At 33.2% G+C, this 21,039-nt stretch overlaps 1 protein-coding gene across 5 annotated transcripts in view; it reads left to right on the top strand.

Moving 5' to 3' along the window:
- The window catches only part of KCNT2 (potassium sodium-activated channel subfamily T member 2), a 375,975-nt gene that overhangs the window by 350,554 nt on the left and 4,382 nt on the right, over positions 1-21,039 (top strand). For all 5 annotated transcript variants that reach the window (XM_078078345.1, XM_078078342.1, XM_036084475.2 and 2 more), the window contains one exon: positions 15,324-15,408. In XM_078078345.1, coding sequence (XP_077934471.1) covers positions 15,324-15,408 — 85 coding nt within the window. The remainder of the gene's footprint in view (positions 1-15,323; positions 15,409-21,039) is intronic.

Here is a 21,039-nt window from a genome sequence, read left to right on the forward strand (position 1 = left end):
GCTGAGATTTATATCCTGTTCTGTCATGCTCTTACACACACACACACACACACACACACACACACACACTCTCACACACTCACACACTCTCACGCACACCCAAACCACATTTTATTCTAGGAACTGGGATAATATGAATTTGAGGCATTGGCAAGTAACTAAATGTACCAGTCACAAATGAGCCAAATCCATAAAATTTGTTTAGTTTCTTGTGGTCCAGAAATAAAAGTCTACAAAAGCTTTAATTTGAAGCTCAAATAGTACTTGATTTCATACAGCATAGATTGCATCAATAATTATTAAGTTCCTGTGTTGATCTATGATTGCCATATAGACCAAAAAGCACAGCTTAAATAAATAATGCAAAGATAATTTTAAAATATATTCTTTACTACTCTATGAATTTTATTTAAAAAAGAAATTTAGTCAACTTAGAGTAAAGCCAGATGATAAAGTGGTTTTTGTTTTATATATATAACTTGGGTAAACCAGAAGCTAAGATAATATAAATATCATGCAGGTTAAGGATAAAATGGAATGCATTCTATATTTGTCCCATCTCATCTTTATTACTAAAGTCTCAACTTGAAACAGTGTATATAGGGAGAAATTTCAATTATTGAATTAGGTAGAGTTTAAAAGAAGTTAACCTGCTAGAACTATGCAAGGTGCTTTATGTGTATTTTTTCATTACTCCTCATAACCCTGAGTGGATAAGTGTCCCACTTTACCCTAAGAATTTGAAGCTTAGAGCTTAAAGACCTTGCTCAAGGGCATACAGTTGAAATGTGTTGGAGTCAGGATTCCATATGTAATTGAAATAATTATTTAGTACTTACTTAAACATAGTACAGACTAATCTGTTAGCAATAATTTTAATATAATCACACAAGGTCTTACGTTAAAGAGTAAATTCAAAGAAAAATTGATCTTCCTTTTAAAAACTATATTAATAATTCTTTGCTAATTTGATGACAGTATGATTGTATTTCTTATAGAACTATAGTCCTATATTTATGTGTACTTTTGTTAGTTATTATTCAGCTACTCTTTCTTTTTTTGGAAAGTTCTAGTAAATGATTGTTCATCCAAGTTCCAGCTGTGTTTCATGAACATTATAACTCAAGGCTGGTCCTGTAAGCAGTGTGGCAGATAACAGTTTGACTCTAAGAGACACAAAAATGCATGAACTGGCTGCATGGGAGAATCATCAGGGAACATATTATGTTTTTGCTAATGAAACTTCTATCAGGTACCTTGCATTTAGTTATTCTCTGTGTTTTTTTTTTTTAAATAAATCTGTTAATTTAATTCTCACACTAACTCTTACAGAAAAGAAGAATGGATATTGTCCACCTTCTTTTTTTCTCTCTCTTTTCATCTTTCTTTCTTCCTCTCTCTGTCCCATTCTAATCATCTACTCATCCATAGGTCCATCAATCCATTCTAAGGCCATGTACTAGCCACCTTTAATAACATAAAGATTATGAAAACAGGATTGGGATTTAACACATCATGAGCTTCTGGACTTCTCCATGTGTTCCTAACTCACAATAATTCATCCATCCAACAGATAATATTGGGCTACACTGGGAATAGAATAATGACCTATTCACATAGGACCTCTGCATTTTTGGAACTTATATTCTAGTATCAGCCAGTAGGCTCATTGAATTATTTAACCTCTCCAAGCCTCTTTTTATCACTGTGAAATGGAATTAATAATGTCTGTCTTATAAGTTTCTTGTGAGGGACAAATGGGATAATGAATAATAATGTGCTGAGCCCAGAACTGGCATTCAGTTAATACCACAAATCTTCCATTTATCGATTTAAGTACTACTGTATGTACATCTGTGCTTTATACATAAAAGGAGTAGATTTTTCTTTGCCCACCTCAGCCAAACCAAACAAAACAAAAACAAATTTTGTACCCTCAGGGGCAATATTGCCTCCATTGAGGATGCGTGCTTTAAAACAATTATTTTGCATGTTTGTCTTCCTTCCTTGAGAGAAAGGGAATATCTTACTCATCTTTTCAACTTTGGATCCCCAATATATTACACATTTCCTGACACATAGGAACCCAGTAACTGCACATTGAATGTGTGAACAAATGGAGTGCTTACAGGTGAGAAAACAGGGTCTCAAATATAAATGATTTCCTAGCCTACTAGACACTCAAGTCAGTATTTTAACTTACGACTTTTGACTCTATGTCTCTTTGTATTTCCACTACACCACATGTTCTTTGTGCATATCATCAATATTCTATAGTGACTTATAGTTGAAAAATGTTTTTACATACATTAAAAAAATGCATGATGATTGATTTAACCATAAGTCATAATCTACTTTTTTCTGAGTTAGGTCTGGCGTGCTCCAAAAGAATGAATAGATTACTTTTGACCTCTTGGATATGAGACATAAAGGAGAGGGAAAGGGAAGAGTCAAAAGATGACTTTTGAGGGTTTTCATTTGAACAATTAAGTATATGGTGGTGACATTCACTGAGCTTAGAGAAAGAAGACAAATATGTTGGGGTAAAGATAATAAATTTAACTCAGTCCTAACTAGGCAATGTTGTAAAAGAAGCTGGATATCTGCTCTCTGGTTCTCAAGAAAAAGAAATGAGATGTTATATAGACTTAAGACTCTATATGCTGATAGAGCATATGGATTTTAATTAAAATTGTAGGAGTAGATGAAATAACCCCTGGTAAAGGACTATAAGAGAACTTTGGAAAATATTTCAAGAATGTTAAGGGAAGAAGTATTTTTTAAAAACAAGAGACTGAAATGTCTAGAACTGAATTACCCAAAATATGATAGTATGCTATCAATTGGTTACATGATTTATCATGACATTGATCCTTTATACTTTCAGAAGGCCATGTGGGGCCTGGGGTGGTCAGAGGCACTCCTCAGGCTGGTTACTTCCAGCCATAAGCAGTTTTGTCTGTTACCCCAATGTGAGTACAAATATCATTTGTTATATGTTCTATGATGTGAAAAAAATGGTGGAAAGTATTGGACTGAGATATAGGGGGCAATGATTAATAATGCCAAAGAGTGTCATTGAGTGATAGATCATTGATGGACCTTGGTAAAAGTAGTATCAGTTAATTAGTATGTGTGCAAGCCAAATTTGAGTAGCTTGAGGAATGATGTGAGGTAAGGATTTGAATATAGTGGATTTAAATATATTAGAAACCCCAAGGTATTGGAAATTTAATGTTCTATCTCATTGCTCCACCATTTATTGCTTCTATTGCCAAAATCATGTCACCGTACAAGATAGATGTGGGAACTCCAATTATTTTGTCCACATTCCATCAAGCAGGAAGGAGGGAGATTACCAGAGAAGGAAAGGTCTCTTCAATTAAAATATACTATGAAGTAATTGCACTCACCATTTCAGCTAAGTCCCATTGGCAAGGAATATGTCTTATTTTTGGTGGCCCAAATCTAACGTTAAAGAAGACAAGAAGAATTACTCTATTGAGAGACAACTGTCTGTCTGCCACAGCAGATATTTTTAAGAAGTTTCATTGTGAAGGAGAGGTGAGAATATGGAGTTAACTGGATGGGAAAGTGGAGAGGGAAGCGAGACTGTTTGTTTTGAAGAACAGAGAGATACGAGCATGTTTATTAAAATTGAGCCATTAATGAAGAAGTTGAAAATACAGGAAAAAGATCATAGTTGGAACCTTTTGCTTTGGTAATTGGAAATGAAGAAAAATACATGTTTTAAATGCAGTAAACTTGTAGGTATTTTGACAGGAAGGTAAGTAACATTTCATGTGATATTACATAACGCACGTTGATATGACCAATATTATTTTCTAAATCTAGAAATTCAATTCTGGAACATATCTGGCCCCAAGGATTTGAGAGATGGAATTTGAGGACCTCTATATTTTGGTAAAATAGCTAAAGTGAAAATCTACAAATTCTGCTTGCTTTCCATTGAATTTTGGGGGGAAATTTCTTCACTATAATTTTTTAAAACTTCCCCTCAAAGTTCATGGCATTGTATACAACAAACTGGCCATGTGTTTTTGGGGCAAGTCACTATCGCCCTGAAATTCATGTTCTTTAACCATCAAATGAGGATAATAAAGCCTTCCTAAAGGGGTATGGTGTAAAATAATAAAATGTATGTGAAAAAATGACTTTTTAATCTGTAAGCTATACTGCAAATATGAATAATTATACTTTTCTTTATGTTCATAACTGGCATTATTCTTCAACAATCTATTTAGAATAGCTCTCACATTCACAAAACAAAATTATTCTTTCTAACTATTGACAGATTCTTAATGATTAGCTCACAGAATGGCGCACACTAGTGAGTATAAATTGGCAAGTAAGTCTTCCTAGTGTGACTGCTCCTACAGGTGTTAGCCAATTTTGACATGGATTGTTGTAAGTTTCATACTGTTACTAAAAGATAAAATGCCAAGGTAGAAAAAAACCAAATCCTTTTAAGTGACAAAGAGATAACTACTAGTTATCCACTGGCTTTCATTACATCTATCAGAAGGTCTTAGTTTCTTTCTAAAGTAACTTTATAATTGCCTGAAATAATGGACAAATTAAACAAGTACTATTTTTTTTTAAGACAATAAGGAGACTTAATCCTTTCATTCTCTTTCTTATGGGAAAGAAATAAGCAAAATTAACAGAAAGGACTGTTATTTCAACCCAAAGTTATGATAGATAAGGTAGTGGTAGTAGCAATAGTAATAGTAGTGGTAGTAATAGTAGCAATCATCAACTTCTCATATTCTTTTGTAAATCAATTATCATTTTTATGTAAGTTTTAAAAATTTTTTCCGAAAATCTTAGTCAGTAAGTCAGGTACCTTTTCTAGTACAAAATTATTTACAAATTTTCCTAAAGCAAATTACCAAAGAGGGAAAAGGTACCATAGCTAGATATTTCTTCAAGAATGGTGGAGGGTGGGAGGGATGGGGTGGCTGGGTGATAGACACTGGGGAGGGTATGTGTTATGGTGAACGCTGTGAATTGTGCAAGACTGTTGAATCACAGATCTGTACCTCTGAAACAAATAATACATTATATGTTTAAAAAAAAAGAAGAAGAAGAAGATAGCAGGAGGGGAAAAATGAAGGGGGGGAATCGGAGGGGGAGACGAACCATGAGAGATGATGGACTCTGAAAAACAAACTGAGGGTTCTAGAGGGGAGAGGGGTGGGAGAATGGGTTAGCCTGGTGATGGGTATTAAAGAGGGCATGTTCTGCATGGAGCACTGAGTGTTATACGCAAACAATGAATCATGGAACACTACATCAAAAACTAATGATGTAATGTATGGTGATTAATATAACAATAAAAAAAAGAAGAAAAAAGAATGTTTTGCAGATTTTAGTACTTAGGAGGAATAATATAAGTATCTGAGGTCACTGTAACAAATTTATCAACAATTTAGCATTTCAAAATTAATTGATATTAAATTTTTATTATTTTTGAAATGTGTTGTTTACTTTTTTCCTATAAAAATGAGTATAAGAATATTGATATGCAAAATCAATATACTCCCAGTATAGATTCCCAGAATATGGATGATTTTATGTTACTCTGTATTTCCAGAACTGATTCTCATGAGGAGGCCGTCAGAAACAGAAGGATACATAGATGAGCTTGTTTTATGTTAATCTCATTCTGTATATAGAATATTAATAGAAAAAAACAAACTCAATGGTTTCCTCAATAGATAAAGTAATGAACTTTCAAAAGGGGTAATTGTTGAGCTGATAATGATTTTTGGTAAATGGAAATATTTGGGCAATGAATTTTTCATATATCCCTAAATTAAAACTATATAGTTTTGTTTCATGGATTTGTAACATGTCCTTCCCAGAACATTAATTTTTCAATATCAATATCTTTATATAATTTAACATTGCAGTCAACTGCATTTAAACATACATATACTTTATCATTATGACTAGAAGTTCAAATGTGTTTTAGCATGTGTGTAAGAAGAATGTGGCCAATTTGAATAAAATGAAATATTTTTTACCATTGAGAAAAAAAGTTTATTGGTTGAATGAACTTTTACTCAATATTTTTTGAGAGGGCAGAGAATGGCTTCCTAACTGCATTAAGATAACAAAAAGAAACTTCCAGTTATGATGACCATTTATGTTCTCAATTTAAATAACTTGAAAAAATATAGATCAATAGTGTGCAGACTCTGGACAAAAGAAAGCATATAACTTTGTTACTTGAGGAAAGGGAATCAAATGAATTAAGACTTATACAGGCTAGAATTCAATGAGATGGACCCAAAATAAAATATATATTCATATATATGAGCTTTTCCAGTAGAAAAATCAATCAACAGAAACAGATCCAGAAAAATGTGAATATTAAAGTAGTTATTACAGTATGGTTTATATGCTCAAGATGTAGAGGAACACAGAAGCATGATAAGGAGAGAAACTAAAGATATAAAAGAGATCATACTGAACCTCCTAGAGGTCAGAATTTATAAAAGAGACCATACTGAACCTCCTAGAGGTCAGAATTTATGATGCAGTATTAAAAATGAAATGTGTGCTGGATGACGTTAACATCAGGATAACTGTTGCAAGAAGAAAATATCAATGAACAATAAACTATCCAAAATGCAGAATAGAGAGGGGGGAAAAAATAAAAACCTTGAAAAAATAAAGAGTGTTACTTACTGGTGGGACAGTACCAAGTAGTCATGCAATTGGCGTCCCAGAAGGAAAGAAGAGAATAGATATTTGAAGAAATAATGACCAAAATTTTTCCAAATTTGATGGGAACTCTATTCAAGATCTTAGAAGCTCAATGAAGCTCAAGCCATATAACAAATGAAATAATGGCAAGACACAGTATACAAAATTGCTGAAAAACTTCAAAAGGAGCCAGAGAAAAAAGACACTTTATGAATGAAAAACAAATACACTTGACTCTTGAGCAACACAGATTTGAACTATGCAGGTCCACTTATACATGGATTATTTTCAATAAATATACATACAATACTCTAAATGTATTTTCTCATCTTTATGATTTTCTTTACAACATTTTTTCTCTAGCTTACTTTATTCTAAGAGCACAGTATATAATACATACAACATACAAATATATGTTAAGTGACTATTTATTGGTAAGGCTTTTAGTCAGTAGTAGACTATCAGTAGTTAAGTTTGGGGGAGTCATACATTACAAGCAGATTTTCTACTGCACAGGGGGCTGGCAAACCTAATTCTTGCCTTGTTCAAGGGTCAGCTGTACAAGGATGACAGTAGCCTTCTTGACAGAAACTTTGCAAACCAAAACACAATAGAGGAATATCTTTGGAGTACTGAAAAAAATAGTTTGCCTAAAACTTTATACACAATAAAAATATATTTCTAAAATAAAAGCAGATAAAGACTGTTTTAGACAAACAAAAGCTGAGAGAATTTGTCAACAACAGATCTGCACTATGAGAAATATTAAAGGAAGTTCTTAAGACAGAAGGAAATTGATGCCAGGTGGAAATTTAGATCTAAAAAGAAATGGTAGGGGAGCCTGGCTGGCTCAATGAAAAGAGCATGTGACTCTTGATCTTGGGGTTGTGGGTTCTGGTGCCATGTTGGGTGTAGAGATTACAAAAAAAAAAGATAAAAAGAAATGTAAATATTGAGAAAATATAAAATATATGTTTTTATTTTATACATTTTGTTTAAAGACAATTTACTGTTTATAACAAACATTTTAAGATTTATAGAACATATAGAAGCAAAAATGTATGACAATAATAACTCAAATAATAGGAAAGTAGAAATGGAAATATAATTTAGTAAGCTTGTTATACTACACATGAAGTGGCATGTTATTTAAGCATAGCCACTGAGAAGTTAAGGCTGTATATTGTAAACCTGGGAGCAAGGGCAACAAGTATAGCACATCTGATTTTGTTTAAAAAAAAAAAAAGCAACCATCCTTGCTTGTTTATGTATTATCTATGGCTACTTTCACTTTATAGTATAAACAATTTACTAAATACAACAGAGATCATATGGCCCAAAAGCCTGAAGTATTTACTACCTGGCTCTTCACAGGAAAACATTTGCCAAATGATGACCAAGAGAAACTACAAAATAACTAAATTAAAGAGATATAACAATGCCCAATAGTGCAAATACATTGGAATGATTATAAGAAGAAATTTTTTAAAATCTCAATTAATCCAAGCAAGGTAGAGAGGGGAGAAGAGAGGAACAAAAAACCATATGGGAAAAATAAAACACAACTACCAAGAAGGTAGATTTAAACCCAACTATATTGATATTTATATTAAATATAAATGGACTAAACATTTCAATTAAAAGACAGAAGTCATCATATTAGATTAAAAGAGGCAAGATTCAACTCTGTATTGTGTATGAACCCACCAAAAATTTAAAGAAACAAACAGGTTAAGAGTAAAAGCATGAAAATATATATTTCATGCAATCATAAATCCAAAGAAAACTGAGTGGCTATAAAAATATTAAAGTAGATCCATGCTGTAACATGGATGCTTGATAAACATGTGAAGAAGAAAAAAGCCACACAGAAACACACTGCATACTTCTATAAAAGTCATTGTTCCTAGAAATCACTGATTGCTAAGGGTTGGGCGTGAGAGGAACAATTGACAATAAAAGGGCAGGAGGGACCTTTTTGGCATTATGAAAATGTTCTCTATCTTAATTCTGGTATAAGTTGCATTACTGTATGCATTTATCTAGACTCTGTGCACTTGGAATTAGTGAATTTCTTTTTTTTTAACCAGCAAGTCTATGAAATAAACAGAACAGTGATGATTATCCTAAGATAATTTAAATGTTATGCTTAAAATCATATAGGAAGTTTACAGTTAACTTATAAGTAAACCTATAACTAGAGATGCCTGACTCCTCTTGTGAAGATTGTATCTACATAGCATACTGCCTTTCAAGAAAATTGCTTAAAAGGTGTATGAAGACAAGGACTTTGCCTACCTTTTCATTACTCTGTCCCCAGATTTAGAATTGTGACTCTAATCATGTCCAGTTAACATTATTAACTGACTAAACTGAAGAACAAAATAATACATGTGTGACAAGTTATGATTATTAACTGTCATAAAAATGCCTCCTATAAATCATATGGAAATACTACAGGAGAGCTATAAAATTGGAAAACATGTTAATTTTAAATTGTTCAGGTAATATGTTCAATATATTTTTCTTCAGTCTCAGATATTATTTCAGGTGAAGTATCTTTAAATTTAAAACAGTGTGTTCAGTTGTTAAAATGAAAAAATAAAACAAATAAATGTGGTCTTTCCAAAATCTTTTAGACTTTCTGTAGTATATTTATTCTACTTTTTCAGATTATCAACTAGAATCATAGTTTTAAATTTAGAAGTACTTCACCTGAAAACATATAGAACACATTTGAAAATGTAATTAATGTTCTATTTAAAAATAGGTGTGCCTATAACCCTTACTTTGTAAACAATCTGTATCACTTTGGCCCACATCACTTAATATAGAGTATCTGTCATCATAATATTTTGAAAGAAAATAGCATTTATTGAGCAAGTCCCATTCACTGGGATACACAAAAACCTCTGAAAGTCAGTACTTGGTGGGGCAGGGAGGGGGCACACACAGCAGAGAAAGCATTTTAACAAAGCAAAACTGGACTTTACACCATTGAAAAAATATGTTCTTAGACATTATTCACTTTCACTTTTATTAATTTTGTTTTTGAATTCTCTATCATATTAAAAAAATTGCAAGGGGGTTTTGGTCTTTTAATATTTATAAAAGGTAGTAGATTTTAAAAGGTTAGGAAATATTGAATACTGTATTTTAAAAGGAAAATTGGGCCTACAAGAACTAGTTTTGTGTATGAAGCTTGTAAGTGATGGAGTAGCTCTTGGCAGAGTTGAAACTGAACAATTTCTGAAGCTTGGCTTTATATCATGCTACTTGTTTCACTAATTTGAAACAATTCTAAATTGTTCTAATTCTAATCTTGATTTCTTAATGGTTTATATGAAGGGAGGTTAAGAGAGTCCTGATATTCATCTTGTGTATCACAAAATAGTTCTAAATTATTGGAAGGTAATGAAAATTATTTTAAATAGAGGTCATTAAATAAAATGACTGTTTTATCCTTATCTCTAACCATGTTTTTCCCCCTAAAATAGACTGGTAAGTTCAGTAAAATTGACAAAATAGTTGTATTCATAGGCGTAGCTTGGTACTAAACTGAAATACATGAGCAAATTAGTTCAATGCTATAAAAATAGCCAGTTTTATAGCTGGATAACACGTAACGTGTTTAGAAATTCAGAAGAGGGAAAAATGAAATCATTGCTGGGTTATGCTATTACTGATTATTTGGATTATTGGACTATGTAGAAGAAGTAAGCACTTGTGCAACTGGGAGTATTTCCCTCAATAAGGTATTTCTTGTAGTGACTGAAGAAAAATATACCGTCAGTCTAGTACAGCATCAGTATCTTCATCTTTATTTGCTTTTTGCATCAGCATCCATATATGCTGTTGTATCTCCCTTCTAAAACAATCTCAGTCTCTCCTTTCCTCCCTCCCTTGTTCCTCCCTTCCTTCTTCCCCGTCTCTCTCCACCTCTACTCTCTCAGGTTCTCTAGCTGTCTTTTCTTCCCTCCTTCCAAATATCTTCCATTTCCATTGCTCCCAAGCCACCATCATCTTTCACCTGGGTTTCTATATTGTTTGTCTACTCTTCCTGAACCCAGATTTGAGCCACTAAAGTCAATTTTCCACAGAGCAGCCAAGTAAGGTAATATATTCAATAAGAAATTAGATCATACCACTTAGTCTCCCACCCTTGTAACCCTCCCATGACTTCCCATTGCTTTTAGAATAAAATTTGAACTTCTGATCAAGGTCTGTAAAGCCCTAAAGGATCTGCTCCTAGTTTGACTTTTCAGCATTGTCCCCAATTAATCTCCTCCTTGCTCACTTTAGTCCATCCACAAGGGCTTTTTAACTCAACCATCTCAGCTTTCCCATTGATGTTCTCTTTGAACACTTTTTCTTTCCTGTCTTTGCATGCTAACACCTTCATATCGCAATACCTGTATGGTTATTATTTACAAGTTATGGATTGATTTTGCCTGCTACAATAATAGGAAACCTTTATATAGCACTTGATATAAATGAGGCACTGATTCTAAGAACTATATATTTATATTGTTACTTTTAAATTATATTTATTATTCATTTATAATTTAATTTGAACAATAACCTATGAGATAGTACTATTGTTCCCCCCCCCATTTTAGAGCACAAGAAATTAAAACAGCACAAGAGATTAAAAGAAACTAAGTAATTTGCCTAAGGCCTCAACATGAGTAACTGGGAAAGCTGGATTTCAACGCAGGCACTCTGGTTTCAGAACCTCTGTTCTTAACTGAGTCTCTTATTGATACCTTTGTATTATTTAGAATGTCTCTTTAATTACATAACACATAATGCATATGTTTTTAGAAATATTTAGTGAAATCTACACCATCATATGTAAAATTTAAATTTCTTTCTGATCAAGCCCCGCATCCATCATCCATCAGGCTCCTTGCTCAGCGGGAAGCCTGCTTCTCCTCTCACACTCCCCCTACTTGTGTTCTCTCTCTCGCTGTCTCTCTCTCTGTCAAATAAATAAATAAAATCTTTAAAAAAATTAAAAAAAATAAAGTACTCTTAAAATTCTTCAACAGGAAATATTTTGTAAGAAAAGTAGGCGTATAAATCCATTTCCTTTCTAATGTGATCTATTGACATGAAACATTCTAAGCAAAATATTTGCTCTATGGAGATTTTGACTTAATAATTGCATGTGCTAATTAATACAGCAAAATAAATTTCTTGGTAAATACTACTAGAAATTTTTTAATTTGACTCTATACAATTTCTTTTAAAGTTTTTAATATTTTGGTACATTTGTTTTAATTTTTCACAAGAATAGCTTCATTTAAGATAATTATATCAATGATTAAATAATTTTAACAAAACAATATAAATATGTAATGATATAATGATTTTTATTTTGCCAGGGTCAGAGATTACTTGTCAGGAACACATCGAATATGCTCACAACAGATTTTTTTAGCACATATTTTCCTGATAGGAAATAGAATATTGATTCTGGTTCATGAACCAAATATTCCAAAGCAATTTTATTTTATTCACTAAATATGTTGTAGTTTTGGTAAAGAGCCTTATTTAATTCACTGGGACTTGTCGCCACCAATGATGATGGTGATGATGATGATGATGATGATTATGGTAGGATACTTACCACAGTTTCCCTTCCAGAATTCAGAAATAACAAAAAAATAAATATAAGGAATGACCGATAGAGAGTAATACCAGACTTGGCACTGATAAAACTAGATCGTTGAATATGGTTTTGATATGTGACCACAATAGGTTTTTAAAACCTTGCTTTCTAATTCTTTTTTTTTTTTTTTTTTTTTTGGCAGAGAGAGGGAGAGAGACAGCGAGAGAGGGAACACAAAGCAGGGGGAGTGGGAGAGGGAGAAGCAGGCTCCCCGCCAAGCAAGGAGCCCGATGCAGGGTTAGGGTTAGGGGACCCTGGGACCATGACCTGAGCCAAAGGCAGACGCTTAAGGACTGAGCCACCCAGGCGCCCCTAAAACCTTGCTTTCTAATTCTTAACCACAGAGTCACAAAGAGGAGAATGAACTGTAGGACTTCCAACAAAGCAGCATGACAGAGAAAAAGCAGATAGAATTAACTCTACAGCAAAGCAGACATGAAAGACCAAGAGAGAATAACTTTGAACTCAGCAATTTATTTTAATTTCTTTTAACCTAACACTGAGGAGAAGTCAGCGAGGGGTGGGGGTGGGGGGGAGAGCGTGGGGAAAGAAACCATGAGTGATGAGTTCTGATTGTGTAACCCATGTCTTGATATAAATCATATAGGACCACTGAACTGAGCACATTAATAAAACATTCCCTTCAATTTCTGGAGTGCATGGAAACATGAAAATCTTCAGAATGATAAATAAAACAGACTACTTGAGCAGAAAAAAAAATCAACACAATAGTTATATCTACTGCTGTAAAGTTCTTAGTTATCTCCACAGTTTTTACACTTGTAACAGGAAAACCAAGTCACCGATATATCTTGACTTCATGCCAGAAGACAAATGAGTACAACATTATGTTAATAATCAAGGAAAGAGGTTGGGTATTGATATTGACTGAGAAGTTATTTGTTAAAATTGTTTTCTCTAATGCCATTGTTTAATAATGTTCACTGTTTATATGAGAAATTTCAATAATGCCACTGTTTATATAAGAAATTGAGTTATACATAGCCAAATGAGATGGAGATTTTCTAGTAGACCTGATACATTTTAGAGTATCCTGCTTAAGTCTCTAGAATGTACTATGGATCTGTTCCTTTGTACAGCATTTATGGAAATTCTCATAAGGGGAAAGTTTCTCAAAAAGTATAGATAAATCAAAATTGCTTTTTATATAGAAAAAGCACCTTGGTCATCTCCTGCCAGTACAATATGTTTTGAGTTGGAATTTTACCTTATTTGAAGTAAGCTCATCATTTTATATTCATTGGAATTCTGAGCTCCAACTGGTTGAGTTAGCCATTTACCCCTAGGTATAATGGACAGGTTTAAAATACAGGGTACGAGTAAAAATACAGGATTCTCAGTTAAATTTGAATATCAGATAAACAGCATATAAATGTTTTAGTATAAGTATGCCACAAACAGTATTTGGGACATATTTATACCAAAAAAATGTTAATTTTTATCTGAAATTCAGATTTCACCAGGCATTCCCTATTTGGCCTGACAACCCTATCCCTCTGACAGGATACAATTCCTGTGTCCACCCTAGAGATATGCAACCAAATATGTTCCTTTTTTTAAATATAAATTCGATGATCTTAGGATTATAATAGTTTTACTCGCAAACTTATGGTAAGTTTGATTACACTGCAGTTTATCTTCCTTGTAAGATAAGGATGTTCATTTATAGACTTTAAAAATAGGACACATCTGCATGGCAACTTAAACTATCATAACTGAAAATATTATTAAATTTTACATATTCAAGTGATAAGCTTCTAGTTAGATGAACATAGTGGTAGACATTATTTAACAAAAATGATACAGATTTTCCAGGGCAGGAAATTATCAGAGTCAAATATGTTGGCCTAAAAAAGACCTTTATTTTAACTTTATGCATTTGAGTATTGATGTATCTCCATTGGTATGAAATATATTCTTAGATTTTGGATCAAACTGCAAAATTTAGTACCTTGTTTTAGGAACCAAGCTTATCTGCAACTGAAGTGGCTAGAAGGATACCATGTATGGCTCTAGAGCAGGATTTTGAACAGCACTCTCAACAGCCTAAAAATGTCACCCTTGGGAGGATTAATGTTTATTGAAGTATGTGTCCACATGGCTTTACATTTACATCTTATCATAGCTTGGCAGCTAAAAAATTGAGATCTCAAAGCTGTTTTCTTTTTCAGTGTCCTATATAATATCAAGTTCGCTCTCCAAACTTGAAGACTGACAATGTTTTCAGAGTGAATTGAAAAAATTAAAAAGACAAAGCCTTTTATTTTAAAAATACATATTGTTTTAGAAGAACAACAAATAATTTAGTAGTACACCTCCCTTGAAACTTATAGTTAATTCTGCTCTGCAGGAGTCTGTATTTTGCGAAAACATTAGGATGGCTTATATCAGGTATATCCTATAACAATGTGAAACATTTAGAGCCTTCAAGGTTTTTAGATACATTTCTGTTGTGTTTTTTAAACAGGATGTCATCAGATGACTTTTCACAGAATTTCCCATATGAATATTAATATCTGGCCATCTATAACTACAATTATTTTTTATAATTGAGAAGACATAATAAATTAATAAACATCTTGTCTAGATATTTCTTAAATAGAAATACTTTTTCAGTGTAATAGCTTAAAGGATAGAATATAACTGTAGTTGTTCTGAACAGAATTAGATACTTTATTTTTATCATCTGTTGGGAAAAAAAATGAGTACCTGTCAGATATTTCCAATGACAGTAATTTGAAAATAGTCAAAGTTATGTACACAATCATGCTGTGGGCAAAACTATAGCAAGTTCTCGTTGACAGCTGTATGGTTTGAAGATTAGATGCTCTACAGTAATTCCTGTAATTTTCTGTAAGTAGTATAACAAACTTGGCATTTATTTATCTTCTAGATGAAATGAATGATCATCAAAGTACCCTCTCCTACATCCTGATTAACCCGTCTCCAGATACCAGACTAGAGCTGAACGATGTTGTGTAAGTTGATCTCCTATTTCACATAAGGCATTTATTTTTAGAAAACCAGGGACCATTAAAGTCCCTTATTTCTTGTTTCATAAATGCTTATAAACTCCAAGTCTAATTTTTATGTTCAATAAATAAATGCATTTTATGTATTTCTCTGTGTAATACTGTAAAAAAAAAACGCATTGTAGAATTGTAGAGGTATAAAAGAAGAAAATAGCAGCAGGAATTCTGTATTCTGTGAGCTCATATATATTTGGAGAAATAAGAGAAAACATGCAGAATAATAAAAGAACAGCTCAGAGGCAAACCTGAAATACTCCACATTATCTAGTTCTAAATATCTTAGTGTTCCCAAAAGCTCTAAGTAAAATAAGTCAAAACGCTTACTAGGAAAATGTCTATGGTAGTAACTTGGTTAATCAAAAACTCTGTGCCATGCATGTACAATTGCATTAGTGTTTCCTTAAAAGTGTGATATAGAGATAAGACATTTTTCCTGATTTCAAAGTCTTACACTCTAATTAACAAAATACAATTTAAACATAAAAAATTTAATAGCAATATATAATATGACTTTTTTACTAATGAATTAAGCATCAACTGAGTGGAACAGTGCTTTTCTAATTTCAAAGAGGAAGACATTATTGTGAGTTACAGTGATTACAGAGGATATAAGGATTTGAACTAGACTTTGAAAAGTAGATAAGATTTGTGTAGGTGGAGAGCACAGGACATTCCAGAACAGGGAAATGGCTAGAGAAAATGTACTAAGTGGGGATTGCATAATGTGCTTCATTTGGCAATACTACAGAGTCCAGTTTGACCAGAGTAAAAAAGCTTTGTATTACTAGCATGTCTGTTGTTCACTAAACATAATATTGGAAACGTGTATTAAAACTGACTCTGGAAGGACTTTAGATAACAAAATAAGGAGTTTAAACTCAGTTTAAACCTTATAGGCAATGGGAGGTACTTCGATATATGAAGAAGAAAGTAGCGAGATTTTAGAAAAGGCATTTTGACCGTTAATGGTGTAAGCCTAGGGGAGAAATATCTAATACGGATTTGCCCTTGAGGTCCATGGTCCTGAGGCGGAGCAGGATCAAGAGCTGCTGAGCTAAGGTAGCTAATTCCAGATTGCATTACTGAAATAATACAAATACCAAAGATCCAAAAGTTTTGGTGGGTGTGAGGTCAACAGGATGTGTTTGTATCTATAATCAGGAAAATCAGGAATAAAGTCAGAGACTAAGAGGACTGAGAATATTCTGTGATGCAGAGTATAAGATGGATCCATGCAAGTGGTTTAGAACTAAAGCTAGTAATATGCCAAGAATTAGAAGGCTACCTTTATATATTTTGTGGGAGGTTTTGCCTGGGATGGAAAGGTTATATATATATATTTTAAAGAGCATTGCAAGAAGTAGAATTTATTGGCAGGATGGATTAAAGTTGAAATAGGCATGAAAATAGGGAAACCAGTTAAATTGCTGTTAGGAAAGTATGAGGAAGATAAGAATCTCTCATAGCATTAGGATAATGGATTGTAAAGGGAGGCTTCTATGTAGATACACTTAGGAAGGCAAAGAGTAAGACTTGTCATTGGTGTGGGAATTGGAAAAGAAGAAGTCTAACATGGCTTTAAGATTTCAATACTATAGAGAACCCAGAAGTGGACCCACAACTATATGGTCAACTATCTTTGACAAAGCAGGAAAGAATGTCCAATGGAAAAAAAGACAGTTTCTTCAACAAATGGTGTTGGGAAAACTGGACAGCAACATGCAGAAGAATGAAACTGGACCACTTTCTTACACCATCCACAAAAATAAATTCAAAATGGATGAAAGACCTAAATGTGAGACAGGAAACCATCAAAATCCTACAGGAGAACACAGGCAGCAACCTCTTTGACCTCAGCCCATAGCAACTTCTTATTAGACATGTCACTGGAGGCAAGGGAAACAAAAGCAAAAATGAACTATTTATTGGGACTTCATCAAGATAAAAAGCTTCTGCACAGCGAAGGAAACAATCAACAAAACTAAAAGGTGACAATGGGAGAAGATATTTGCAAATGGCATATCTCATAAAGGGTTCCAAAATCTATAAAGAACTTACAAAACTCAATACCCAAAAAACAAATAATCCAGTTAAGAAAGGGGCAGAAAACATGAAGTAATGCTTTTCCAAAAAAAACATCCAAATAGCTAACAGATAACACGAAAAGATGCTCAAAATCACTCATCATCAGGGAAATACAAATCAAATACAAATCAAATACAAAAGATAAGATGATGAGATACCACCTCACACCTGTCAGAATGGCTAAAATTAACAACACAAGAAACAACAGGTGTGGGCAAAGATGTGGAGACAGGGGAATCTCTTGCACTATTGGTGGGAATGTAAACTGGTGCAGCCACTCTGGAAAACAGTATGGAGGTTCCTCAAAAAGTTGAAAGTAGAACTACCCTACGCTCCAGCAATTGCACTACTAGATATTTACCCAAGGGTACAAAATACAGATTCAAAGGGGTACATGCACCCCGATGTTTATAGCAGTATTATCAACAATAACCAAACTATGGAGAGCCCAAATGTCCATCAACTGATGAACAGATAAAGAAGATATATATATAATGGAATATTATTCAGCCATCAAAAGGAATGAAATCTTGCCATTTGCAACGATGTGGATAGAGCCAGAGTGTATTATGCTAAGTGAAATAAGTCAGCCAGAGAAAGACAAATACCATATGATCTCACTCATATGTGGAATTTAAGAAAGAAAACAGATGAACATATGGGAAGGGGGGAAAGAAAAAAAGGAGAGAGTGAAACAAGCCATTAGTGACTTTTAATGATAGAGAACAAACAGGGTTGATGGATGGAGGTGGGTGGGGGATGGGCTAGATGGTGATGGGCATTAGAGGGCGTTGTTGTGATGAGCATTGGGTGTTGTATGTAAGCGATGAATCAGTGAATTCTACTCCAGAAACCAATATTACACTGTATATTAACTAACAAAATTTTTAAAAATTTCAATTCTATGTGATGGCCAAATAAATAAATAAATGCTGGTTCACTGAAGCAAATCAGAATAGGGAGGCAGTTTTCTAGGAAGAAAAGGGGAATTTTTGGCTGTGGAAAAAAAGAAATGATGAGTTTTCTATTATGAATAAATTTGATATGAACATCCAAAAAAAAAAAAAAGATGGTGAGGTAGAGTTTAGATACATGTCTAGAAAGCATATAGAAATACAGTACTGGAGCTTTGAAGAGAAGCTAGTTATGTAGAAAATATTGATTTTTCATCTTCCAGATGAACAAAACTAAAAAAAAAAAAGAATGATTTTACGGTAGAAAGATAAGTATGTTTCAAAAACTTCATAGGAAAATACCTCAGCAGGAATAACTTTAACCCAAAATCAGTGTGAAAACAATTTATAATGCACCTCAAATACAACTAATTAGTATAATGCTTTATATTGCCATCTGATAATTCTGGTTAGAATATTAGAGCTTTAGGGAATGAGATTCATGATAATTTCACCTGCTTGAATTCTTTTGTGTGTATGTGTGTGTTATTGGTACATAGCATTATTTTCTTTTTTTAAATTTTATTTTATTATGTTATGTTAATCATCATACATTACATCATTAGTTTTTGGTGTAGTGTTCCATGGTTCATTGTTTGCGTATAACACCCAGTGCTCCGTGCAATATGTGCACTCCTTAATACCCATCACCAGGCTAACTCATCCCCCCACCACCTCCCCTCTAGAACCCTCAGTTTGTTTCTCAGAGTCCATAGTCTCTCATGGTTCGTCTCCCCCCTCCGATTCCCCCCCTTCATTTTTCCCTTTCTACTATCTTCTTTTTTTTTTAACAAATAATGTATTATTTGTTTCAGAGGTACAGATCTGTGATTCATCAGTCTTGCACAATTCACAGTGCTCACCATAGCACATACCCTCCCCAATGTCTATCACCCAGCCACCCCATCCCTCCCACCCCCCACCACTCCAGCAACCCTCAGTTTGTTTCCTGAGATTAAGAATTCCTCATATCAGTGAGATCATATTATGCAACCATCAAAAAAACATGAAAGCTTGCCATTTACAATGACGTGGATGGAACTAGAAGGTATTATGCTAAGCGAAAAAAGTCAATCAGAGAAAGACAAGTATCATATGATCTCACCTGCTTAAATTCTTAAGGCAGCTGTCAAAAATTATGTCCAGTGGTGATGTTGAATTTGTGGAGGACTTTAAGTTACATGAAAATATTTATGATGCATTGGCATTTAACTGCCCATCCTGGAGACTTCACTTTGTATATTACTATAATAAAACAAACTGCTCTGTTTTTCTTGCATCCATATTTATACATGTCTTCCTTCCTTTAAACCTACAAAATTGGGCAATTTTTATTAATTTTCCATCCTCTCTATAATCCCAACCTTCTTATGCCTCCTTTTCAAAGTAGTAATAATTATATTGATTATGTAGTTTTTTAAAAGATTTATTTATTTATTTTAGAGAGAGAGAGCGTGTGGAAGGAGGGGCAGAGGGAGAGAATCTCCAGCAGACTCCCTGCTGATCATGGAGCCTGACACGGGGCTTGATCCCATGACCCATGAGATCATGACCTGAACCAAAACCAAGAGTTGGACACCCACCATCTGAGCCACCCAGGCACCCCGATTCATAGTGTGTTTTAGGGAGTTATGCTTACCTTATTCATATTTCATAATAAATTATAAACTTATGAACCTAATATAATTATTTCCCATGATTATTTTTGATGGAATGGAAAGATATTGTTAACCTTTTGAGTCTATAAACATGTCCTTTCATTGAATAGATGTTTATAATTTGAAATAATTCCCTCCAAATTTAAACTTACAAATAAAATATGTATGTTACAATATGTATTTTACATGTAAAATAAACATGATATTTTCTGCCTTGTGGATACTCTTATTTTTTTATTTGTTTAAAGCTAAAACATCAGCTTGACTGCTATAAAAAAACCTTTTTTTTTTTTTTTTGCAATGATCTGTATTTGTGGCCATTGAAATAATTAAGTTTTACTATAACTGGAGCAATGATAAATATCACGAAAAAAAAAAGCCTACTGTGACAAGTAGTACATAAATACATATTTAAGAAACTATTTTATTAGACTCATAGGTTTAGTAGTGATAATAAAGAAAGCAACTTTTGCAGCTATATCAATGAATTTGGGGGTAATAGATTATATCATACCTTTTGGTTTTCTAAAAAATTTCTTTCAAAAGTTCATTTTAAATAAAGGGGCAACTTTAATTTGATTCAAAGACTAATAAATAACTAGGTGATTGGTGTTAAACAGCTTAACATTCTTGAAAAAAATGAAAATCAAAATACAAAGTATCAAATTTTGTGGGATGCAGCAAAAGCAGTTCTAAAGGTAATAGCAATAAATGCATATATTAAGAAATTAAAAAGATCTCAAATAAACAACCTAACTTTACATCTAAAGGAACTAGAACAAGAAGAACAAACAATGCCCAAAGTTAACAGAAGGAAAGAAATAATAAGTCAGAACAAGGGGTTCCTGGGTGGCACAGTCAGTTAAGCCACTGACTCTTGG

Source organism: Halichoerus grypus, chromosome 7 (genome assembly GCF_964656455.1).
Source record: "Halichoerus grypus chromosome 7, mHalGry1.hap1.1, whole genome shotgun sequence".
NCBI lineage: Eukaryota > Metazoa > Chordata > Mammalia > Carnivora > Phocidae > Halichoerus > Halichoerus grypus.